Source organism: Pan troglodytes, chromosome 9 (assembly GCF_028858775.2).
Source record: "Pan troglodytes isolate AG18354 chromosome 9, NHGRI_mPanTro3-v2.0_pri, whole genome shotgun sequence".
Lineage (NCBI taxonomy): Eukaryota > Metazoa > Chordata > Mammalia > Primates > Hominidae > Pan > Pan troglodytes.
Window position 1 is genome coordinate 18,326,799 of NC_072407.2, and position 25,849 is coordinate 18,352,647.

Consider the following 25,849-nt stretch of genomic DNA (forward strand, 5'->3'; position numbering starts at 1 on the left):
GTACTTTTAGAGATGGGGTTTCACCATGTTGGCCAGGCTGGTCTCAAACTCCTGACCTCAGGTGATCCATCAACCTTGGCCTCCCAAAGTGCTGGGATTACAGTGTGAGCCAAAGCACCCGACCCCCAGTGCTGTTTCTTGAAGACTACAGGATGTGTTCCCATGGGGTAGGGTTAGGGGTGCTGAAAGGGGCACTACCCTTACAGGTTGAGGCACCTCCAGTCAGATCTGGCCTGGCTCATGGTCTGGGCTTCCTCACAGCCCTTTCTGTTTGAAGGCAGACAGCCCTTGCTTGATGTTCTCTCCTGTTTGTATTTGGCATCACCTACATGATGTTTGAATACCTTCTGCTGTGGCCCCCTTTTCCCTTCTTTGCTCTGGCCTTGGCACTAAGGTTTTTCTGACTGCTGAAGGTCAGGTAGAAGATGGGGAGGCGGACCATGGAAGAGCAGGTCCTGGGGGCTGGTGGGATGGGAGACAGGCATGCCCCATCAGCCTCTTCTGCTCCTTTGCTCACTGATTTTACTCAAGGGAGCAGCAGACTTGTGTGAGCACTAAAAAGAACATAATAAAAATGCAGAAAATGAGGTTAAATCCAGGATGGTACTTCAGTTACCAAAGGACAAGCTAAGTAAATGCCGATGGCCAATGCCAGCACACAGAAGGTCATAGGGTGATGTGAGTCCTCAGAGCTCCCACCCACTGGAGGCAGCCCTTGGGCGGAGGGGCAGTGGGGCAGGCCCGGAACAGCTCTGATGGTCCCTTCCTCTCTGGCTTCAGAAATGCCAAGCTGCTTCCACAAAACCATCTCAGGGGAAAATCATTATCTACGGACATTATGCAATTTTCCCATCGAAATTACAAGCTGTGTTTGAAAAGAAATAAAAAGAAATTGAATTTGAAATGCTTCTGTGCAAACGCATCATCTTCTAGTGGATCTGCTAATGGGCTTCAGATACTTTCTCTGGCTCTAAAATAGTTGATCAGACAGCAGCTTGTGATGGTAGCTGCTTCCCGGGGAACGGGGCATAGAATGAGCACTTATGAACGGCCAGCCAGCCCACCTGAGCCAGGTTCAGAACCTGTGAGCTCTGACCACGGTTCCCAAAGTGGTCACTGTATGCTGTCCCTTCCCCTCCTCTACCTGGCAGTGCTGGCATGGCTCTATGCTGGGACTCTCACTGCTCCTCCAGCGCCTCCAGCTGACACCCAGGTCGATCAGTGCCACTTCACACTGCGCTGGCTCCATCCTAGGTCCAGGGAGTGCCCACGGACTGGGCCTCGGAGGACACCAGCCCCTTCCTCATCACAGCCTCTCATTCACCCAACAAGTATTAGTTAAGCGTGTTCCCAACACAGATCTAAACACTGATAGTACAGCAGTGAGCAAAACAGACAAACACCCTCGCCCTCTTGGAGCTTCCATTCTAGCAGGGGGAGATAGACAATAAAAAGTAAATAAGGCAGGACATGGTGGCTCACGCCTGTAATCCCAACACTTTGGGAGGCTGAGGCAAGCAGATGGCTTGAGCCCAGGAGTGTGAGACCAGCCTGAGCAACAAAGCAAGACCCCATCTCTACAAATAATTTTAAAACTAACTGGGCATGGTGGTAGGCACCTGTAGTCCCAGCTATTTGGTATGCTGAGGGTAGAAGGATGGCTTGAGCCCAGGAGTTCATTCTACAGTGAGCCATGATTACGCCCCTGTACTCCAGCCTAGGCAACAGAGAAAGACCCTGCCTCAAAAAAAAAAAAAAAAAAAGTAAGCAAAATGCACAGTCAACTGGACAATGGCAAATGTTATGAAGAAAAGATAGTGGGATAAAGGAATAGGGATGCTGAGTCAAAAAGGGGGCAGGGACCTGCCATGGACATCAAAGTCCTCACTGAGAAGGGGACATTTGAGCAAAGACCTGGAGGAAACAAAGGAGAGAGTGCTCTGGTATCTGGGAGAACAGCATTCCAGGCACAGGGAACAGCAAGTGCAAGGTGTGCCTGGCATGTTTAAAGATACATAAGAAGTCCAGGATGCCGAAACCCAGGTTGTGGAAGAGTAGTAAGAGATGAGGCTCAGGAGGACAGGCAGACCATGGAGGGTGTGGGGGACCAGAGCAAGGTCCTGTCTGCTGTGAGATGCAAAGCCACTGGAGGATTTTGGCCAGAGGAATGGCATGATATGACTGCTGCATGAACAAGAGTCTGGAGGAAGGGAGGGGAGGTAGAGAGACCTGCTAGGAAGCAACTGCACTCATCTAGCTGAGCGATGATGGTGGCTTGGATCAGGATGGAGGCAGGCAGGAGACGGAAAGTGGTTGGATCATGAAGATATTTTGGAAGTGGAGTTGACAGGGTGTGCCGATGGATCAGTTGCAGGGTGGGAGAGAAAGAGGCATCCAGGGTGGATGGAACTGAAAGTACGGCATTGCCATGTAATGGGATGGGAAGAATGAAGGAGGCTGGGCTTAGGGAGGGGAAGATCAGGAGTTTGGTTTCAGGCACGTTGTTGAGTTTGAGATGCCACTTAGATACCCAACTGAAAATGTTGAGTGGCTGATATGCAAGTCTAGAGTCAGAGGCTAGTTTGCAATAGAAGATTACAGCTTAGGAATCATCAGCATATACACAGTTGGCTTTTTAAGGCAGGGGACTAAATGAAATCACCAAGGGAGTGTGGATAAAAGAGAAGACGAAAGGCTTGAGCCCTGGGGCACTTCAAGCTTTAGAGGGAAGTGAATAGGAGTCAGGGAGGGAGACTGAGAAGGAAGAGTTGATGAAGTGGAAAGAAAATCAGAGGCAGCAAGTCCCAGAGCCAAGGAGAAAGCTTTTCAAGGCAGAGGGAGTGAGTGACCAGCTGTGTCAAATACTGCTGAGGGGTCACAAGAGCTGAGAGCTGGGCATTGACTTTGGCTTTGGCATGGAGAGGTCACTGGTGACCTTGACGGGAGCAGTGAGTCTGCTGTCAGAGGAGAGGTGAGTCTCAGTTGCCTCACCTGAGAAATGGGGACACCCTCCTGCCTTCCTCAGAGAGCAGCAGTGCAGATCATGGGCAAACTGCAAAGTGCCACCAAATATGAGCTGTTTTATTTATGACCTGAGAAGCCCAGAGGCTGTTGAAATGAGGGGAGGCTACTGTTGGGCACAATTGGTTTTAAAGATGCTTACAGCCCCGTTATCACCTCATAAAATGGCTCATTTCCTGCTACTCATCACCAGAACACTCACCCAGGCATGAAAAAGTTACCTTCAGAGGTAGAAGCTGTCAGGATGGATATTTTTTGTGCATGGCAACTGGGAAAGAGAAAAAGCAAATAATGGGGCCAAATAGTGCTCACCGGGGTCTCCACGCAAGATTCCAGACACTGCTCTCCCAGAGGGAACCCCAGTGAGCCTGTGCCTCAAAGCAAGGGCTCCTTGGAGAAAGCCACCAACCAGGGTCAGCTGTGCTTTCACTGCAAAATGAGCAACATGGGGGAGGGAGGAGAGAAGGATGGAGAGGAAGGACAGTCAGGGAAAGTGGAAAGAATGTGAGTTTGGAGTCAGATACACATGCGTTGGAATTGTGGTTCCTGTGTGGTCAGCAAATGACCTGACTTCTCTGAGCCTCAGCTTCCTCATCTGCAGTGGACAGCATGATAGCTATTTCCAAAGCTTTCTGTAAGAAACAAGCTGTTGAATGGGGGAATGCACACTGTGTGTGTGGCTGCGTATCACTGCATTTGCAATTAGTGGCACTGGGTTTTCCCCTGTTGAGTAGCAGACAGTTTTTCTTCAGCCCAAGGAGCCTGTGCCTTCCCGGCTTCATCAAAACCGGTCGTCACAACAGCAGTAACTTTCAGTGTTGTGAACATGGTCTGATATTCTTCCACGTGTGGCTGTGATATGCAGAACTGAAAGTAGGCTAGGACGTGCCCTTAAGAGCAGCAGAAGTAGGAGGGGTGGGCCTGGTTCTCCTGGGCCACAGTGTGCACTTTCAGGCCCCCTCTGCCTGGGTTCATGGTGGCAACGGGTGTGGCCTCTAGAATCAGACTGAGGTCTAAACTCTAGCTCAGCCAGTTAACTAACTGTGAAACTAATTTGGCCAAATAAATGTGTTTCTGAGGATTAAAAAGTATATATCCACCTTGCAAATGTGTTGTAAGGATTAAATCAGATGCTATCTATTAGGCAATTTGCAAGGTTAGCAAGATGCTTAGCACATAAAAAATAAATAATTATTGTTTTATTATTGTTGCTGTTTCCACCTGTTTCTATTCCTTTCCCTCTCTGATCATGGATTGCATCCCATTTCTCTTCCTGTGGGGAGGAGAGATGGTAGGGGCATCAGGCAAGTTGGCCAGGCTGACTCCACACTGAGGTCTGAGCCTCAGTGCTACCAGCAGCAAAGGAATGTTTAGGATGAGGAAATGGCTTGTGGTTCAGGACTGGAAGACAAAGTCAAAAAGTTAGGAAGAAAGGGGCAGGGGGAGGTGACAGACTCTGGCCTTCTGCTGTGGGCACAGCTGGGATGTGTGGAGCTCTTCCTTATTGGGTGGCTGGCTCTGGAGTGCAGAGGAGGGTCAGCGTGGGGTAAGATTGGTTCAGACACCAGCCCCGACCCTAGACTCACAGTCTTACTTTCTGTTCTGCTCAGACCACCCTGTTTATCTCCTGGTATTGATGTAATTGCTGCCTCCAGAACAGATCTGTCCCAGATCTATTTTCATTCCACATGAACCCACTTCCCTCCAGACCTGACCTCAGCCCATGGCCTGTTAGGGGATATGCTCTTCCCATTTGGTACCAGTAACTGTGAGGTACAAGTACAGCTGTTATATCCCCACAATATGCTTACAAAAGCAAAATGGAAGATGAATATGAGTGACCTGTAGTATCTTTGGGTTTTTTCCTATTTTAATTGGTATGTCTTTAGAAAAGTGTTGGCATCATCCAAATGAACCATGAACGACGGATGCCCTGAGACACTTTGTTTGAAAAGGGTCCTGTGGGAGCTGAGAAGGGGCTCTAAGTATTCTTGAAAGTTCCTGTCTGTGCCTTAGAGACTTGTTAAAATAAGCTTTTCATTTAAGTCTGAAGTGTGGGTTGCTTACGCTGAATTTAAGTCCTTCATTCTTCAGAATGTGAAATGCCCAGGGCCCTAGTGCCCCCATCCAAGCTACATAAGCCTTCCATCATATGCTCCCTGAGACTCAGAGCTTGGCTTTCAATGGAGGCAAGTTCTCCTGAGGCTTTGTGGGTTTGTACCTGCAACTGTGTGCTCCAGTCTCTGTACTCAGGCAGCGCAAGTCAATTCTGATATGAACTTACCCTGAATGTAAGTAAGAATAAGAATGATCAGTAATTTTTGTGGAGCACCTGCTATGTGCCAGGCACTTCATTGCCACATTACATGAGTTGTCATTTAGTCCCCCTAACAAGCACATGCAGAAGATCCTCTTTTTAACCTATTTCACAGATGAGAAAACTAAGAGAGGTCACAAGACTTGCCAAAAAACAGAGTTTGGCAGGGCACGGTGGCTCACACCTGTAATCCCAGCACTTTGGGAGGCCGAGGCGGGCAGATCACTTGAGCTCAGGAGTTTAAGACCAACATGGGCAATGTGGCAAAACCCCATCTCTACAAAAATACAAAAATTAGCCATGAGTAGTGGTGCACACCTGTAGTCCTAGCTACTCAGGAGGCTGAGGTGGGAGGATTGCTTGAGCCCGGGAGGCTGAGCCTGCAGTGAGCTGAGATCGTGCCACTGCACTACAACCTGGGTGACAAAGTGAGACCCTGTCTCAAAAACAAAACGAAAACACAGAGCTAGTAAATGGTACCATTAGCATATGACCTCAGGTATGATTCCAGAGCTTATGCTTCTCAACTATGCTACTTTCCTGCCTGCTGGATTCATAAACATTAAAAAGATGGATAGTATCCCGTGTGCCCTAAATTGAGAACATGGGCACATACACATCCTTGCTGGGAGTAGAAATTAGTACAGACATTTGGAGGGCAATTTGGTAGGGCCGACCACAGTTTTAAATTTGCTTCACATTTTGATCACTCCTGACTCAATGATACAGGAATCCTTGGATGTATGAGCAAATAAATACGTACATGAGTCTTCATCACAGCATCATTTATGAAAACAACTAAATATTTACTAATGGTGCCAGTGGAATCAATTAGAGAACATCCCCTGCTACATAACTCTCTGCATACATCAAAGAGAATGGTGTGGCTTTGCTTTTTCAACAATCTACTGAGCGGCTGTGGGCATGGTGATATGGCCACGAATGAGCAAGATTCTCTCTGATCCTATAGAAGTTAAGTTCTACCAGATAACTTGCTGCTTCAACAAAAATATTTAGCTTTTTAAATAAATGTGGTAGAATGCTCCTGCTTTCTTATTTCATTTAACTCAAATGATCACCAAAAAAGAGAACAATAAGCTGTTGACCCTGCAGATGTTGTGTAACCACCAGATGAAAAGATTTACAGCAGGAAGCTGTCATGCCCACACATATGGTCCCACCATCCTTGGAGCCTCCATAGGTCTAAACGGAGTTTCATCACCATAAATAAATGGTAATGTAGGGTCCAAACTATATTTGTGGAGTTATATATTTGATCTTGGCCAAAAGGCCAAGAAGCAATATTGTGTGTGTGTGTGTGTGTGTGTAGTTATATATTACAAAAGCAAAATCACTATATCAGCTGGGACCTGTAAACCAGAATTTAACTGTAAAGCAAGGTGAATCTGCATGGCCAGCTAACTTGGCAGCCACCTTCACTCCACCCACATTGATTTTATTTTCTAGTGAAATATTTCTTCAAGAGCAAACAGACTGTCATCAGACAGTATCTCATTACCGGGATCTGATATCTTGGATTTCCTTTTTCTAAGTCTTGACCTGGCTTGCCATAATTTGAAGATATCCAACACTTTAAAAATCAAAAAAGAGAGCTAAGATATATAGTATATAGTGTACATAGTATGTAGTACGTACTGATGGAAAGTTTCCCGTGATATGATATTAAGGAAATATTTTAAAGTCATGGTACAGAACAAGATATTCAGTATGACACAGATTTGGTGGGAAAGCTAAATATAATGCCTGCACACACACACACACACACACACATCCTTACATGTGCATCGTAGAAGATCTGGAAAGATACACACCATGCTGTAATATTCTGGAAACGGAGAAGGAGACAGAAGGCAGGGTTGCTGTTGAAGTAGACTGTGTTCAACATTTACATTGTGAGTTTCTGTGATGCTAAAATTTTCCACAATGTGTGTATTATTCTGGAATTAAAATCAAAGAAAAAAAGTGGAGCAGAACTAGATGATGAGGACCCCATAAGCAAAACTCAGGAAGTAAGAAATTGTCATGGAAGTTGTGAGGAGCCTTTGGAGGGTTTTGGCAGGAGACAGATACCGTCAGATTTGCAGCAAGTGGAGGATGAATTGGGGGAAGCAAGAAGATACTGGAGATGGGGTGGCCAGAGGGGAGACTGTGGAAGGAGGTGAACATAGGAATCCTCAGCCTGACTGGTGTCGGGGGTGAAGGGAGCTGCTGGTGTTTGGCACCCGGCTCAGGCACGCCTGAGCTGTGCCTTCAACCCAGGCTGGGCTGCTGGAGGAGGAGCAGGACTCTGAGGTCAGAGGAAGGGCTCAGCCATGAGGCATATGAGATGACTGGAGGAAAACCAGGTCTGGGGAGACACGGAGCTGGCACTCAGGAGACAGATAGGTTGTGTTCCATATATGACTTCAAGATAAACAACTTCTCGGTCATTCAACAGATATTTCTTAGGAGGGAAGAAGGGATACGCTGTAAACAAATAAATATATTTCTCAGAGCATGAGAAATGTAACTGCTCTGTTGGGAAATGCTTTGCCTGCAGACATGTGAATGTTGGGGTGTCTGTGCATCCCAAGATTTTTTTCATCTGATGGAAAGAGGGCACCCCGGGGAGCCTGAGCCTAGGAGGAGGCTGCAAGCTTCCTGGGTGGCTCACCGCCGCTGCCCTGTCCTTGTGGGCCCTTCCCCTCACCCAGGACTGTCTGTAGGAGCCCAGACCACGCTGGGTCTGGCTAAGCCACCTTCCTCTGCACCACCACCATCCAGCAGCCCCTTCCTGCATGGTAAATGGGAAGCCATGGACCAGAAAGCTTTTTATAACCTCTGGGCCTGAGCCTCAGAGACACCACTGTCCTCCTTCCTTTCAGTTTCCATGGGGCTGTGGGATTTTCTGGGCAAGGTACCCAACCAGGGAGAAGGTCACAACGCATTCTAACTGCATTCTAGGCACCTGCTGCCAGGCACGACTCTAAGGACTGCAGCCTTGTCGCTATGAGCCAGCCAAGCAAGTCTCTTCCCCTGGAACTCAGGGATCTGTTCAGTTGGCAACAAAGCCCTTCCTTCCCCAGCTGGTGACATTCTGGAGTTTTCCACACACAATGGACTATTGTGTCTGAGCACTGCTGGGCCCAGGCCAGGGAAAGGGGCCATACAGGACCAGCTGACTCCACTCTAGGGAAAGCCCCCCACCAGAGCTGAACTTGGACCTGTGGAGGCCTCCAGCCTTGCAAAGATCATGGCACCCCTCACCCGCAGTGTGTAATTGAAAATAAAAACCCAACCAAACCTCAAAGTTGAGCAAAATCAACAAAGTTCTGATTTTTGCCCTATGATGACCATTCAGTGCTTTCCTTCAAAATGTTAATTATCAAATTATTCCTCAAAAAATTACTTTAGTTTCCCCAGTTATCCCTAAAGTAACTTTATGGTGCTTTATTCACCATCCAAAGCAAAACAGAGCCAGAGAACCTGAGGGGCACCACGGGTGTGGGGCCTTGGCTTTGTGCTGGCCTCCTCGTCCAAGGGAGTCTGATCCAGCGCATGGGTCTCACCAGCAGGACAGGCGTTGGGGGGACAGTCCTCAGGGCCAGGTGTTAGCCACATTGCAACTCCTGCTGACCCAGCTGGCCTGGAGCAGGCCCCACTCAGTTGCTGGACACAGAGCATGGCTCTGCCCTCTGGAATGGACATGACATGGGAGTCTGGCCAACCAAGGCAGAATCCAGGCCAGATCTCTGCTCTAGTGGGGAAGGGGTGGGCTGAGCTGGAAACCAAAGGTGTGACTCAGTGGCCCTTCAGTGTCCAGGACATACCTGGACACTCAGTCCCCTCTCCCGGTATCACTGAGGCCCCAGGGTTCCCCCATCCCAGAGAGAGGTGGCTGTACACCCAGGCAGGAAAAGCCCCAACAGCAGGTGAGGGAGTGGGGGTGAATGGTGTCACCAGGTCAAAGCCCTATTGTTCCCATGAGCCCCGCTCTGTTCACTAAATATTTGTGGTCCTTTTTTGCAGAGTGATGAGGTCCTCACCGTCATCAAAGCCAAAGCCCAGTGGCCAGCCTGGCAGCCTCTCAACGTGTAAGTAACACAAGTCCCTTGCCTGGCCTGTCTTATCCTAGCCCCTTCTCAAAGCCACCTACCTAATGGCCACCACATACCAGCTATGTTGTTGAAGTTAGCACTACTTCTCAGTTAACAAGCAGGCAAGATGCTTTCTATGTGCGGAGCATCACACCTGCCCCATCTTCTCAAGGATGCAGGCTCAGGCTCTGTTTTCCCCCAATGGCTTTAATACCACAGCCAGATGTGATGGCTTTAATACCAACTCAGATGGGATGATGAACTGTTCTGTGTTCACTCATGCTCTCGGCCACAACAGACCAAACATGCCCTCACCCTCAGAGCACACAGGTGTACTCATGCTTAGCCAGTCTGATGTGTGGAAAGCCAGATTTACCCTGGGTTCCATTCTCAGTCCCGTTTCTTTTCTGTCTCCTCTATCCCAGAGAGATTTTATCTGCCCTTGAGTCAGGTGACCAAGGGTATGCTGACAGTCCCCAAAACTACCTCCTGCCAAATGGATGGATACAGTGGTATATCCGTCAGGTTTTTGGACACCTCTCCATGGATGGTCCACCTGGACCTTAAACTCATCATGTCCAAAATGGGTCCCATCACCTTCAAACAAACCTGCTGTTCTCCATGTGGAGAAATATTGAAAGTACAGTGAGTGTCAAAACCCTGTGGATTCTGCCTTCTGGGCAGCTCACAAATCAGTCCTTACTTGATTCTCCTCCCCTTCCTTCAAGCCATCACCCTTTCTCACCTGGACCACGTCACCTTTTTCCTTTGTTGTAGTCTCCCTCAGTCCAATTCCTCATCCACAGTTACTAGAGTGATCTTTTAAGAATCCAAATACTGGCCGGGCGCAGTGGCTTACGCTGTAATCTCAGCATTTTAGGAAGCCAAGGCGGGCAGATCACGAGGTCAGGAGATCGAGACCATGCTGGCCAACATGGTGAAACTCAGTCTCTACTAAAAATACAAAAATTAGCTGGGTGTGGTGGCACGTGTCTGTAATCCCAGCTATTTGGGAGGCTGAGGCAGGAGAATCACTTGAACCAGGGAATCAGAGGTTGCAGTGAGCTGAGATCGCACCACTGCACTCCAGCCTGGTGACAGAGCAAGAATCCATCTCAAAAAAAAAAAAAGAATCCAAATCCTCCAGCCAGCCTGGGCAACATGGCGAAACCCTGCTTCTACTAAAAACACAAAAATCTAACTGGGTGTGGTGGCGCATGCCTGTAGTCCCACCTACTCAGGAGGCTGAAGTAGGAGCATCGCCCGGGTCCAGGGAGTCAAGCAGCAGTGAGCCGTGATCGCGCCACTGCACTCCAGCCTAGGTGATGGGAATAAGACTCTGTCTCAACAACAACAAAAAAGAATCCAAATCTGTTGTGTCCTCTCCTTCTTCATCCCTCTGTGACTTCGCTTAGTCTCAAGATCAAGTCCACACTCCTTAGTTTAGCGTGCACAGGTGGGCGGAACACACGTCAGGGTTCATCTCTTGTCCTCCCCACGCTGCACCTCATGCAGGCCACCCCGAATCCTGGGCAGTTCCTTGAACAAGCTTTGATTCTGCTCATCCTTTAAAGACGCAAGGCCTGGAGCAGAAGAAGCTCCCGACTGACCCCAAGAAGATGGTTTACGAAGAAGCCTTGGCCAGCCCCTCTAGGGAGTAGTCTACATCCATTAACACCGGTATTGAAGACAGCAACAATGTGAGGAATGTGTGAGATGCTGCTCAGTGGGAGAAAAGGCGAAATCCACAGGATAGGAAGGGAGGAAAGTGCTGGACATTCAAAAGGAAGACGCCCCAGGATAGGGCAGCGGGAGTGAGGGAGGAGGCACACTCATAGCTGACTGCCTGGGAGCAGGGAAGCTATGGCGAGGCACCTGATACCTGCTCATTTAACCATTCAGCAAACTAATGGCTCATCCCCTACTGTGCGCCAGCCCTGCACATGCAGTCCTAGCTCTCTGGAACACTCAGCCAGAGAGGAGACAGACAACAGACCAAGTTGGGCCACTCCAGGTTTTCCCTTTGCACAAGTCCAGGCAGCACCATATAACCTGAATATATAAAATATAATGTCATCATGGCAGCCTTGTATACTCCAAGGGGATAAATGTTAGGGTGAGGAATGGCTCTGGAGCCCCAGAGCAGGGGCAGAACCCTCTCCTGCTGTGTGGAGGAGGGACATGGGGCTGTGCCTGGAAGGTGTTCCTTGCGCTGGTCAGGACTGGCCCAGGCTTGGGTGGCGCTGAGGCTCTGAGTGGAGGCCTGAGGAGGGAAAGAGAGAATAGCACTCAGACAGCTGGCCCACCGCAGCCCAGCTGGCTGCATGGAGGCCTTTTCTAGCCTGCTGTGAGCTCTAAGCCTTGCTCTGGATCCTCCCTAAGGAAGCTCACACCAGGGCAGGAGAAAACCCACCCAGCCCAGGAAATGCCTTGCCCTCCAAGGAGAAGCAACACGAGGCAGGGCCTACCCAGGGCACTCTCCTGGCAGGTGCACCTTTGCCCATCTCATCCCTGTCCTACCAAAAAACAAGGATGTGAATTCACAAAAGCCCTTGGTGCCCTTTGCATAATTAACATCAGTTACCAGTCAGGTCACCCTGAATCTCCTTACTCTGCTGTCTCTTCAGATTCTCCCAGTTCCTTGGCTCCCAGAACCTATGTGTGAAGAACCCCTCACTTCTGGTCCTCTAAGTGGGCAGGGGATCAAAGGCAGGTAGGGGTGGGGAGAGTTTGTGGGTACCAATTTTTACACCATTAAGGAGTCTTTATACCAGTTTTCTCTTGAGGGGCCTGGGCTTAAAAAGATGTAAACTACAAATCAAAGCACATTCAGGAAAGAGATAGGAAGGGAGGGAGAGAGGAAAGAGAGAGCAGTCCTTTTACCTTCAGCATCCCCTTGGGTCCAAGTAGGCGCTGACATTTATTATCCCTTTTAATCCTAATAACCATGAGGTAGGTATTGCAATGTCCATTTTACCAATGACCAAACTGAGACTCAGAGGTCCTATGACAGCAAGGTTGGATATAGAATGCCAACAGTACCCAGCTGATTCTAATGCCTGTGCTTTTCACTATAACACGATCCTTCCAATTAAGTAACCATTCATTTTCCCATGTTTAAATTAATCAAGACATATATACCTGCCAATGAGCCTTCTGATTGGCATGAAATTAACAATGTGACCACACCAAATGGTCTCACACCTACCCCAAAACAAACAAAATCTTACTTTCACTTACCCTGTATCCTATCAAGGAGGATTGAAACATCCTTGATAGGAGGGTCCCCCCAAAAAAAGTCCTGTGAAAGGTGCTTAGGGCAACTGTGGTGAGCACAGCACAGTTCCTTATGGAGATTACAATTCAGTGGGGAGAGATATTTACTAAATGATCACACAAATAAATGTGACATGTCTATGAAGGAAAGGCATAAAGTGCCATTAGGGGGGTTAGAGATAGCTTCCCCCCTAAAAAGGCAATGAAGCTAAGATCTAAGGAAGCAGTAGGAGTTAACTAAGCAAAGAAGAAAACAAAGGGGAGAACATTTTAGAAAATCTGGAGAGACCATCATGTATCTGCAAAGGCCCTGTATGAGGAGGGAGTAGAGTATGTCTAAGGCACTAAAAGGCTTTGGTCTAACTAGATCCAGAAATCAAAGATGAGTTTGGTGTGGGGCCAAGCCATGTAACATTTGAAATTTTTTATTTGAATTTTTGCATTAAAAGTCATGAGTAAGACCAGGTGTACTGGCTCACACCTGTAATCTTAACATTTTGGGAGGTGGAAGCAGGAGGCTCACTCGAGCCCAGGAGTTTGAGAACAGCCTGGGCAACAAAGCAAGACCCCCATCTCTACAAAAAATTTAAAAAACTAGCCAGGCATGGTGGCTTGTGCCTGTGGTCTCAGCTACCTGGGAGGCTGAGGCAGGAGGATCACTTTAGCCGAGGAGGCTGAGGCTGCAGTGAACCATGCACTCCAGTCTGGGTGACAGAGCGAGACCCTGTCTCAAATAATAATGGTAAATCTTTGAAGGGTTTTAAGCAAAAGGATGACATGATCATATTTGCATTAAAAAATAAAAAGCAATAACAGCACTCGGCCCCTGTGTGAAAGGGTAGATGCGGGAGCCCAGTGAGGGGGGCTACTTCAGAAAACCGGAGAGAATTAACTGTGACTTCACTAGGATGGTGGTGGTGGCGGAAAAGGAGAGAGGTACAGAGATGTGTGAGGCACGTAGGAGGTAAAATCAACAGGCTGTGGCGATAGGTGGAGTAAGGAGGTGGAGAAAGAGCAGTCAAGATGTTTCCCATGTGTCTGGCTGGCATAATGAAAGAGTGGTGAAGCCACTCACAAGGCTGAAAACGTTAGATGAAGTTCAGTGGGAAAGATCATGGGATCAGTTCTAAGTGTAAGTTGTTAAGATGTATTCAAGATTTCCAGTTAGAGGTGTTAAGTACATGGTTGGCTAGATAGCTCTGGAACTCAGGGCAAGAATTCTGCACTGAGATCTAAAATTGGGAGCCCTCAAGGAATGGGAGACAATGCCAAGGGCATAAGAATAGGAATCAAGGGCTAAGGACTGAGTTCCAAAGATCTCTACTATTGAATGTTGAGGAATCTTGCCTGCAAAGGACACAGCAAAGGAGCAGCAAAGAAATTGGTAAGGAAGCTTGGTACCGAGAAAGCCAGGGGAAGAAAGTGTTTGAGGCAGGTGGTTGGCTGTGCCCAGTGCAGCCGAGAAAACAAGAAAGATCAAGGCTACAGGAAGCCCTTTGGGTTTATCGACAGGAAGGTCATCAGTGACCTTACGGAGAATCCTTTCTGCTGAGTGATGAGGGGGAAAAACAGCCCGGAGCAGGTGAGCTGTGAACAGAGCATGAGGTTACGGAGTCAGCAAGTACAGACCACTCTTCTGTGAAGTTTGCTATGAAAGAAGAGAACCTGGCTCCAAGGGGATGAAAGAGTCAAAGGAGCATTTTCTTTTTCTTTTTTAAGATGGGAGAGACTTTCTGAAAAACTGAAATGAATATTTTGGGACACCTTCCCACATTTCACCTACCCCTCAGACTTCCTGAGGCCCCAGTGGAACAAAATTAATTGATGGCAAACACTCAGACCTCCCAAACACCCAAAACCTCTGCACTCGGCGCTACTGGCTTGTTAAGGGAAAAGAATTTTCCTTTGATTTTCCCATACCCCAGTCTCCCCTTTCCTCTTCCAAATCTCATTAGGAAGTCAAATTAGGAAGCCTACATGCAGCCAAGTTTTGTTTTGCAGAAACAGGCTTGCCTCTCTTTGCTGAGCCTGCCTGATTGAGGTTAATGGGATTCCAGCCTCCCTCGGCCCAGTGGAAAGCCAGGGTGACCTACTTTGCAAGGTCCTGCCCGTTGAAACTGACTTGTTTTTCAATGATCTGCATCTTTATCCCCAGGACCACTTCTCAAAGGACAGCCATGAATGAGCAAATTAGCTGCTGACTTGTTTAGCTCAATAAATCAAGCTGTGGCTCCGACAGCCCAGGGTGCAGGTAGAGACAGGAAAGGCAGACTCTGAACAAAACCCACATCCTTTCCTAGTTCCTCTGGTGCCTAAGTAGAAAATGCCCAGATTTCCTACAAATCAATTCTGAATGTCCATCATCCAGTTCCTCCAATTGCATCTGAATGCTAAGAATTACTGGAACTTTTACGAATAACTTTTATTTCCTTCCTTAAAATGAATCCTGCAAACCACTGTCACCACCTTAAATTATTCCCAGCCACTCTGCCGGATTAACATTGATTAGACAAAGGTCGTGTTTGTGAGTCCAGTGGAGTAGAGACATGGTCACCCTTCTCCAGAAATCCAAAGCCATGCTCCCCAGGAGGCCAGAGATTTCCCTTAAATTGGGCCGGAAGAGTCAGGGCTCTCCCTGCCTCCTGCAACACCTGCACAGGTCCATCGATGTCCTCGGGATGCTAAAGGAAGATGGGCTTTGGACAGAGAAGCAGGTGGTAGGTCTAAGCATCCAGATGGACCTGGAGTCCTAGATGCCTCCTGGTTATAAACACAGCGTTTTCCAACGTTGCAGGAACCTCCCTCAAACCTTTCTCCACACACACCCCTGCAGAACTTCAGCCTAGTGAATGGCTTGGGCGCCCTCTCGTGGCCAAATTGAGTTTTTGCAACTCTGAAAATTCAGATTATTGAAAACTCAGGATGAGAGACAACACAGCGTATGAGTGTTTTAGGAAACCCTCCTGAGTCTCACTGGTGTGGATCTGTAATTTAGGAGGGGATGGTAAGTCTCTAGAAGCAGTATCAAAATCCTTTCTTACCTCTTTTCTTTTATGGTGTTTTGGAACATTTTGTTTGGAAAAGTTGAATGAGAAGAAAATCAACCTCTACCAAGCCCTGTTATGTGTCCCTCACAATGATAAGCAGTTTTCTCACAATAAAACCTTGGGGTAGGATGATGATGCTCCCATTTGGCAGATGTAGTAATTGCAAAGAAAGGTGAGGTGGAAGCCCTCATCACATAGCTATTAAATAAACAGCTGATTCTAATCCAGCTCTGACTGTCACCAATGCCCTGGGTTCTTTCCTCCACACCACGCTACCTCTCCAAATGTAGAAAAAGGAAACATTTCTCTGGGTCTTCATATCTGATGTGAATTGTCTGTTCATAACTTTTCTTTATCTAGTGGGATCATTGTCTTTTTCTACATATTTGGATTAACTCTGTAGATAATATAGATATTAACACTTTGTCAGTCACACTCAATGGAGACATTTTTTGCCAGCATGTCATTTTTCTCTCCAGTACTGCTGTTTTCATTTTACAGAAGGTTTTCATTGATAGATAAGTCAATTCTTTTCTTTATAATTGCTTTTATTGTTTCAAAGTTGAAAAAATTAATATTTCTCTAGTAGATTTGAAAGCTTTATTTTTTTCTATAATCTGGTTATTTTCTATTTGACTCTGGGTCTGTTTTTTTTTTTTTTTTTTTCTTGTGTGGTATATTAAATGTGAATCCAGTATTTTTTTTATTACAGTTAACTTAGCCCAACCCCACTTGTCGCACAATCTTTCCTTTCCCCCTAATTTGAAAAGCCTATTTTGTATAGTCCTTATCTATAGTTTCTGGGATCTCCAGTCTGTATTGCTGATTTATATTTCTATCTTATCTGAATATCACGCTATTTTGTCTATCATGCTTTATCATATACTCTGGTATATGGTATGGCTAGATCAACTCTCTGCTAGAAAATGGATACAAATCTAAGTCCCAGGTAGAAAGATGAAACCAAATTAACAAAATATATCTTGGAAGACATGGCATATACAAAAGCATAAAAATTTTTATGACAGTTTGAACAAATTAAAGCACTCCAGTCCTATCTAGCATTTTCTAAGGAAAATTCATATAGATTCTTATTCATTTAATTATTTTTATTATAGAATAAATACTTTGAAGTGATGCTTAATTAAATTTGAAGGTCAAAGGAAATACAAGAGCTCCATGTTCATTTCTTAGATTAAGTCATTTACTTCAACAAACATTTGAAGAGAATCCATGGCATGCCAAGTTCTAAGCCAGACATTGGGATATAGCTATGAACATGGCAGAAATGGTCCTCACTCTATTGGAACCTGATGGGAAAGGCAGATATTAACAAAAAATTCCAAAGCAAGAGTGAGTTCAGCATGCTATGGGGAGGTAGAATAGGAGTTCTAAGCAATTTGGGGAGAGGTCAGGAAATACCTCCTCCAGGAAATGTTACATAAATGGGGTCAAGGAGGGATTCTCCAGTCAAGGATGAGAGAAAGCTGCAGGGCATATCTGAAAATGCTATCAAATTGTTCTCAGGCCCTTATAGATTCAGATTTACTCTATCACCCAAGATAAGTCAGCCATGTGACCTCATAGTCAGGAATTGGCCGCCCCACATTTCCCACACCTTGAAACACTTACCAAGGTCTAGAGGGTATCTCGCTTCAGCTACAGATTTGGATACAACAGATTGGGCCAAAATGCATTTACTGAGAATGATTTCCACAAGGCCTTGGTCTCAGATGGTTACACCCATTGGCTGGGCAGGTTTCAGGGTAATGTGTTAGGGTGGCAGTTGGTTTGGTTTCTACAGCTCTGGATTAGAACTGGTTTTGTCCCCTTAGATTGTCATTATGAATAGTCACCCATGGGGTACAGGATATGAATGACTAATCTGGCCCCAAATCACCTACTTAGGAAGACAGGAAGGCAATAGATGGAGCGGTCAGTCTCTACGACAATGGAAGAGGAAACCTGCCTCCCAGGGGACTGCTGGACCACCCCAGAGGACAGCTGCACCCAGGTGCCAGTGCTGTCTGCTCAGCAGTTACTAGAAGGCAGACCAGAACCCCGTCCTGTGAGTCCCTAGGCGAGGTAATGCCACACCTCCATAGACTGCAATCCTTGTGTTAACCAGGTCTTTAAAGAAGCTGCTAAAATCACTGACCTACATGCCAGAAAATGCACACGTGGGAAAAGGAAATTAAATCCCGATTTGTGCCTAAGTAGCTGATGATGTCATTGCAATACTTTAGCAGTTTATAAAGACTTCCTAATAAAGCATCTCATTTGATCCTGACAGCAACACTGCAGGTATGTATTGCTAGATGAAGATATTGAGACTTGAAGAGGGTGAGCAACTTGCCCAAGATCTAAAGCTAGGAAGTGGAGGAGTTCAAGTCATCATACGCGTATTTGTTCAGTCGGCCCACTGGACACGTAGGTCCTGGGGTACAGCTATGAAACACAGAGTTCCTTCAAGGAACTCCCGGTCTAAGCTGGGGAGAGGGAACAGTGAGGAAGTGATTACATTCATGGGGTCTGGCTATGGAGACCTGCACAGAATGTGGGAATCCAGCGCTATGTACTTGCCTCAGCTGAAGGCAAGACCTGCGCAGAGTGTGGGAATCCAGCGCTATGTATCTGCCTCAGCCGAAGGCAGGCAGAAAGGCTGCTGGAAGAGGTGACATGACCTGAGGCTTGAAAGATGAGTGGGCCCAGCATTCTCAAGCTTGAGATGTATTACAATCTGGAGGGATTATTAAAACAAATTGCTGGGTCCTACCCCAAGTCTCTAATTCAGCAAATCTAGGGTGGGGCTCAAGAATCTGTATTTCTAACAAGTTCCTAGAGGTTGCTGATGCTGCTGGTCCAAGGACCACACTTTTCCAATCACTGAAGAGCTTGCCCAATAGATGCAAGTACAAGTGGAACCTGCAGCTAACCTGCAGGTAGACTGGCCTGTCAGGGCCCAGGGAGCTTCTTAGGTAGCAGGTAGTGTGGGATAAGGGAGGGGGTGCATGGGAGGCAGCACCAGGACCTTGTCAATTGACGGATGCCAAAGCCAAGGCTCAGGCCAGGTTCTTCTCCACTCCTGTGGCAGAACCTAGACTGGCATCAGGCTAAAATGGAAAGTCCATTCAGGAAGTCTTTTCCTCCCACCTGCCCCCTTTCTGATCTCCATACGATCCTACAGTGCTTCTCTCAGTAACACTAATGGTAATAAGAGCTCTAGGGCCAGGCACTGGGCTAAGTACTGTCTGCAAGCTAGCTCATTTGAAATTCACAGGAACCCTTTGGAGTAGACGTATGTGATCACCATTTTAAAGATTTGGACACTGAGACACAGAAAGGTTTGATAATCTGCCCAAGGACACACAGCTGTAACAGGTGATACCAGAGCCCAAGGGGCCCAGTTCCCCAGGCCCCAGTCGGGTCTGCAGTCATTGCTTTCTGGTGCCAGGTGAGGGCAGCCAGAAGCAGCTGGTCCCAACAGAGGGCACAGGGACTTCCAGACAGCTGAGGCAGACCAGCTGCCAGCTGGACTGAACAGAACAGTTGGTCTCTGGCCAAGGATTCCCCATGATTAGCAGCCTGGGGGTGCAGAGTCAGGCCAAGCTGCCTTCAAGCCTCAGCCCCCTCCTAGCTGTGTCTATTAGTTCATTAACCACTTATTCACTTTCATGGCCTCTCTATGAGACAGGATAATAACTCTAACCCCACAGGATTGTCATGAGGGGAAAATGAAATAATATGGGACTGCCACCCGCTGTGTGCTCTGCGAATGTGACTCTTTCCTTTCCAGCCACTCTGAGTGGTTGCTGCCATGTATCTCACATGGTCCCAGCCACTCCTGAGAATCTGTGTGACACAAAGAGAGAGGTTGAAGAGGGGCCTCTGATAGCTTAGACTCAGGATGTTATTCCCAGCAACTGGGGGTGTCGGCCAAAGGTCTCTGACTCTACAGCTGGTCCCTGCTTCCCAGCTGTGAGCTGATGGGTACAGTCTGGCGCTGGACAGTGCCTGCTATTGGTGGCCTTCTGAGGGCAATAGAAACAGGAAGCTGGGGGAGATAACCCCTCTGATGGGAGGTTGAGGTGCAAGGATCACTTGAGCCCAGAAGTTTGAGGCAACAGTGAGCCATGATCACACCACTGCACTCCAGCCTGGGTGACAGAGCAAGACTCTGTCTCTGAAAGAAAAACAAAAAGAGAAACTGGATAGGGTGGTAGTATATGGTTCTCTCCACATTTGTTCAATGGATGGGCTCAGGACAGAGAAGGGTATAAACCCACAGTGGCCAAAGGCAGAATTCAGTGGGAGACCACGAATGTGAATACTCTGTGTCCCTCTCACTCTTCATAATCCAGGCAGATTTCCCTCAGAGTGAGGACCAACCCCCAGAACTCTAATATAATGGTCTCTGTATTTCGTTTCCAGGAGAGCAGCACCTTCAGCTGAATTTTCCGTGGACAGAACGCGCCATTTAATGTCCTTCCTGACCATGATGGGCCCTAGTCCCGACTGGAACGTAGGCTTATCTGCAGAAGATCTGTGCACCAAGGAATGTGGCTGGGTCCAGAAGGTGGTGCAAGACCTGATTCCCTGGGACGCTGGCACCGACAGCGGGGTGACCTATGAGGTGTGTGTGTGTGCCTGGAGTGGTGAGTGGCAACCTTCCCCCGCACCTTCTCCTTGCCTACCCGCTTCCTGAGTGTCCTGGACACAGAGGGGATCTGTCCCAGGCTCTGTCCTAGGTGAACTTTCAGTCTGGCTGGGGAGGCTGGCATGGTCGCATCATCACATATGGTGTAATTTGGGCTCTGGGAACTGTCTGTGCAGTGGCCAGGAGAGCACGGAGAGGGAACTGCTAAAGAGCAGTTCCCAGGTGAGCAGGGGACAGCATTCCAAAGCCATGATTGCAAGAGCGAAGGTTTCTGGACAGCTGGGCTAAGGAGTTTGCATTCTGTCCTGAATGTCATATTTCTCTGATATGATCTATTGCATTGAAATCTGGAGCCATCAGAAAACCAATGGGAGAACAATCTAGAACAGACATCTGCAAACTATGGTTTGGAAGACAAATCTGCCCTACAATGTGATTTGTCAATAAAGTTTTCAAAGCCAGTTACACTCCTCCAAGTACATATTATCTGCGGCTGTTTTCTCACTACGACAGCTGAGTTGAATATTAGCAACAGACACAATATGGTTCACAAAGCCTAAAATATTTAGCATCTGACCCTTTACGAAAAAAGTTTTCCAATGCCTGGTCTATTAGAAAGAGTTTGGGATTCAGGCCAACCTGGCTCAGCCATTTCCTAGCTGGGATGGCCTCTCTGAAACTTGGCTTCTTCATCTTAGCACAATCCTACCATGTACATGGAAGAATTTTAAAATATAGTTCTAGAAATTTCTCAGCACAGTATGTGGCATGAACACAATTCCATAAATATAAATAGTAGTTACGCTTGTTAAATTCCTATCAAGGACTTTGCTCTGATCCATATAACAAATGGCTTTTGTGGGTTTTCCCAATTTTATTTCTTACTTTCTACCTCTGTGTTTTCTTGCAGTCACCCAACAAACCCACCATTCCCCAGGAGAAAATCCGGCCCCTGACCAGCCTGGACCATCCTCAGAGTCCTTTCTATGACCCAGAGGGTGGGTCCATCACTCAAGTAGCCAGAGTTGTCATCGAGAGAATCGCACGGAAGGTACTGGGTTAGAACCCACTCTGGCATCGACCTTTCCCGGTAGGAGTGCCAGGGAGATTGTACACCCTTCTGCTCTAGAATCATAGAGTCACTGGCAGAAAGCACCTCAGGATATGGAATTCCTGGGCCTCCCCGGGTTTCTAACATGCAAATTATTTCATAAGATGAAAATAAGCAGGCCAGGCACTGTAGCCCATGCCTGTAATCCCAGCCCTTTGGGAGTCCAAGGTGGGCAGATCACCCGAGGTCAGGAATTCAAGACCAGCCTGGCCAACATGGTGAAACCCCATCTCTACTAAAAATACAAAAATTGGCTGGGCATGGTGGCAGGGACCTGTAATTCCAGCTACTCGGGAGGCTAAGGCAGGAGAATTGCTTGAACCCTGGAGGTGGAGGTTACAGTGAGCCAAGATTGCGCCATTGCGCTCCAGTCTGGGTGACAAGAGCAAAACTCCATCTCAAAAAGAAAAAAGAAAAAAAAAGAAAATGAGCAAAATTAACTCAGCAGTGAGGCCCAGTGCTCAAATGAACAATTTGATCCAGGAAAATTGCTTTCATTGTGAGTTCTGCAATTGATTACTAATATCTGCCATGGGCCAGGAACTGGGGAGTGGTGGTACCCAAGTTATGTATTTATCATCCCTGGTTAGCCATTCCTGCTTTCTTGGCATTTCTTTCTCAGGCAGATTGTAAATGTTGGTCCAGAACTTTGCCATGGCATACGATTTGTATACAGAATGGCGATTAGATTTTAGTCCTCTTTCACCTTCCCCCTACACATTCCCTTCTTTCTCTCATGTGAGCCCTCCAAGTAAAATTCCTTTTGCAGGGTGAACAATGCAATATTGTACCTGACAATGTCGATGATATTGTAGCTGACCTGGCTCCAGAAGAGAAAGATGAAGGTACGTTGTTTTCTTTTGTTGCAGGTGGCAACATAAATTGACATAACCCTTTGAGAAAGCAATTTGCTAACCTGTTTTAAGAACCATAAACCATGTGCTTTGACTTGGTAATCGTATATCTGAGGATTTCTCCTCAAGAAATAATCAAAAACAAGGCCAAGGTTAGGCCCAAAGCATAAGGGAATTGGTGAAGATATGACATCAGAATATATACTCAACAACATCAGGCCTTTAAAACAATCATGTAAATCTCATTTGAATGGGCTTCGCAGGATTCAGACCACTCTCTGCTTCGATTCTCAGGCCAGCCTATGAGGCGGGTGTGGATACATTCACTTTCCCAGCAAGCAAAGAAAGGCCCAGATCCTACAATCAGGAGGGAGCGACAGAGTCATGGTTCAAGCTCAAGTTTTCTTATGGGATCTGGAGCCAGACAACCTGGACTCTCAGTAGACATGTGATCTTGGGCAAGAAGCTAACCTTTCTGTCTCAGTTTCCTCAACAGTCAAATGGGGATAATAAAAGAACCTGCTTCATACAGTTGTGAGAATTAAATGGGATAAAACATGTAAGGCTCTTAGAATGGTGCTGGTACATGATAAGTACTCAATGAATAGCAGCTGCTCTTATTCTTACCATGACAACTGTGTATGGGATCATTGGGAAGATGAAGCCATGGCATGTAAACAAGCCTTGAGCTTTTCAAAATTACCTACAATGAGCCTGCATGTGTCTGGAAACAATGCCAAGATGAGGGACTGAAAATGAGAAGACGTTCATGTGTTGAGAGGAAGGGATAATAAGAATCATTCTGCTTATTTAGACATTTATTAGCAAGATGTTAAACTATTATCTTTAAAGGGAAGTGGATGGCTGCTTCCATCCCAGGAGCACGCAGGCTCACTGAGGTCAGTCTGGCAGCATGGCTTTTCTTGTCCCCAGATGAGCTGGTATGGGGAGAGGGCCAGTGGCAGCTCCCATAGTTTCCCAGGGAAAACATGTCAAACACTCTTTCCAGATGACACCCCTGAAACCTGCATCTACTCCAACTGGTCCCCATGGTCCGCCTGCAGCTCCTCCACCTGCGACAAAGGCAAGAGGATGCGACAGCGCATGCTGAAGGCACAGCTGGACCTCAGCGTCCCCTGCCCTGACACCCAGGACTTCCAGCCCTGCATGGGCCCTGGCTGCAGTGACGAAGGTGAGGAGACAACCCAGACCAGCCAGGGGCTGGCAGGAGTTCAGGAAGGGAGGATCTGCCTAGCAGTCAGACAGTGTCCCTGGTGAGGGCACAAGGACCCTGACAGTAGATGTCAGTGGGGTCCACCTTGGGCAAACTCCTATCTGCAACAGTGTCTTGAGGGCTCTGAACACAGAATCTCTCTTATATCAAAGGAATTCTTGAGATTGACCACCCCCTCCTTCTTTTACTGAAGAGCTAACAAACATAGATACATCTTATGAGAAGTTACAGATAACACATAGCCTGCTTCTGGGCCTTAACTCCAATCTCTTCTTAAGGAGCCTGTTAAGAGTCAGCCCAGATTGAATCTAGATCCATTGCCCTAATTCTGTCATTTACGGCCCCTCATCTGTGTTCCACCTCAGCGTGAGTCAGAGCACTCTCACTTCTTTGTGTCAGGACCTTTGGGCTGATTGCAGAAATTCTCAGTCTATTTGCAACAGTGCAAACGTCAGCCTTTAAGTATAATCTTGCAACACCTATATCATGATGGCTCAAGCTTCAAGATTGCACTAAGCTGATTGCTGTGCAAAGGTCAGCTATCTGCTTCCCAAGCCATGACCCCTTTCTCTGCCTGATAGATCTACGCTACTCTGCCCTGATCTTATAGGATGCAATAAGGCAATGGGAAGGCACTGTATAGGCTGGACTGGTGTATGGCAGGGAAAAAAACCACTTCCAAGCTGAGGATAAAGCAAGCAAGCTTATCCCATGCAGGTCATTAATTCCTTGGCTCTGCCTAGAGGGAGGCTCTTAAACACCTCTCCCAGTGTTGCACTTTCACGATGGTTTATTGCTAGCTCATTTTGCCCACAATAAGCACTTTGGAGGGGAGTAAACCCTCCCGTAGACAAGTCATTCCTACAAACAGGCGGGAGGAAAGCTGGGACTGGCCTGTCAACATTGAAGCCTCTTTCTTGGGGCTGGGACTGGGGAGCTGTCTAAGCTGAGGAGCTGAGGTCCTTAACCTCCCCTTCCACAGGGAAGGATTGTTCCTCATACAAATGGATTATGATTTATCCTAAATTATATGTAGATTAAATTATATCTTATCTTAGATATATGCGTGTACATTTTTTAAACACCATCCTTTCCATACAAGCATCTTTCAAATGTATTTTCATGAGATAAAGAGTAATTCTGAGTGTCCCATGCACCTGGAAAAGAGGCATTTCCTCTTAGAGAACTTTGCCAGTTTAAGGATTTAGACCTCTTAGGTGTGCAGACAACCTCAACTGCCTGACTCCTCTTGATTCCCGCTGGCGGGAAGTTCCCACCGCGCAGCCTGGCAGGCGCCCCTGCCACCGTGCACTGCTGCAGCGTTCACTCGGTGTGTTGCAGACGGCTCCACCTGCACCATGTCCGAGTGGATCACCTGGTCGCCCTGCAGCATCTCCTGCGGCATGGGCATGAGGTCCCGGGAGAGGTATGTGAAGCAGTTCCCGGAGGACGGCTCCGTGTGCACGCTGCCCACTGAGGAAACGGAGAAGTGCACGGTCAACGAGGAGTGCTGTGAGTGGGGGCCCCGGGCGGGCGGGCGGGCAAGTAGTTCGGGGAGGCAGCAGGTGCGACTATAATGCTGCTGGCCTCCCCAGCTCCCAGCAGCTGCCTGATGACCGAGTGGGGCGAGTGGGACGAGTGCAGCGCCACCTGCGGCATGGGCATGAAGAAGCGGCACCGCATGATCAAGATGAGCCCCGCGGATGGCTCCATGTGCAAAGCCGAGACGTCACAGGCAGAGAAGTGCATGATGCCAGAGTGCCGTGAGTGAGAGCGGGGGTGGACTTGGAGGAGGCCACCGGGGACAGGCGTGGAGGGCCATGGCATCCACTATTACCACCATAAAGGTCGGAGGCTGAGCAGAGGAAAGCATGGCCCATGGTCCTTGCTGGGCACTGCTGGGAGCCAGATGAGAGACATAGGTGTGTAGACATCAACCAGACCCAGAGAGAGTAACCTCCGCTGGGGGACATTCTAAGCAATGCTGGGGTGGCAAACTGGTGGCCTCTGGATAGAGAATTCACCTGCAGCTGTGTTTTATAGGAGTGTCTTTCTTGCAGTGGTGGGGAGGAGGGCCAATACATTTAGGCGGGACATACACTACCCAGGTCCAGCCCACTCCTCCCACTCCTGTTGTACATTGGACTTGGCTGATCCCATAAAGCATGACCTCCCCTGCTCTGTGCACAAATGCATATGGGCCTGCCCACACATTAGTATGCAGATGTATACAGG

The 25,849-nt window shown here is 47.6% G+C and overlaps 1 protein-coding gene across 1 annotated transcript in view; it reads left to right on the forward strand.

The window, feature by feature from the left end:
* The window catches only part of SPON1 (spondin 1), a 302,639-nt gene that overhangs the window by 268,863 nt on the left and 7,927 nt on the right, over positions 1-25,849 (forward strand). Inside the window, exons 7-13 of the mRNA XM_508295.7 lie at positions 9,368-9,432; positions 20,190-20,391; positions 21,326-21,466; positions 22,296-22,371; positions 23,390-23,572; positions 24,956-25,126; positions 25,210-25,377. Coding sequence (XP_508295.3) covers positions 9,368-9,432; positions 20,190-20,391; positions 21,326-21,466; positions 22,296-22,371; positions 23,390-23,572; positions 24,956-25,126; positions 25,210-25,377 — 1,006 coding nt within the window. The remainder of the gene's footprint in view (positions 1-9,367; positions 9,433-20,189; positions 20,392-21,325; positions 21,467-22,295; positions 22,372-23,389; positions 23,573-24,955; positions 25,127-25,209; positions 25,378-25,849) is intronic.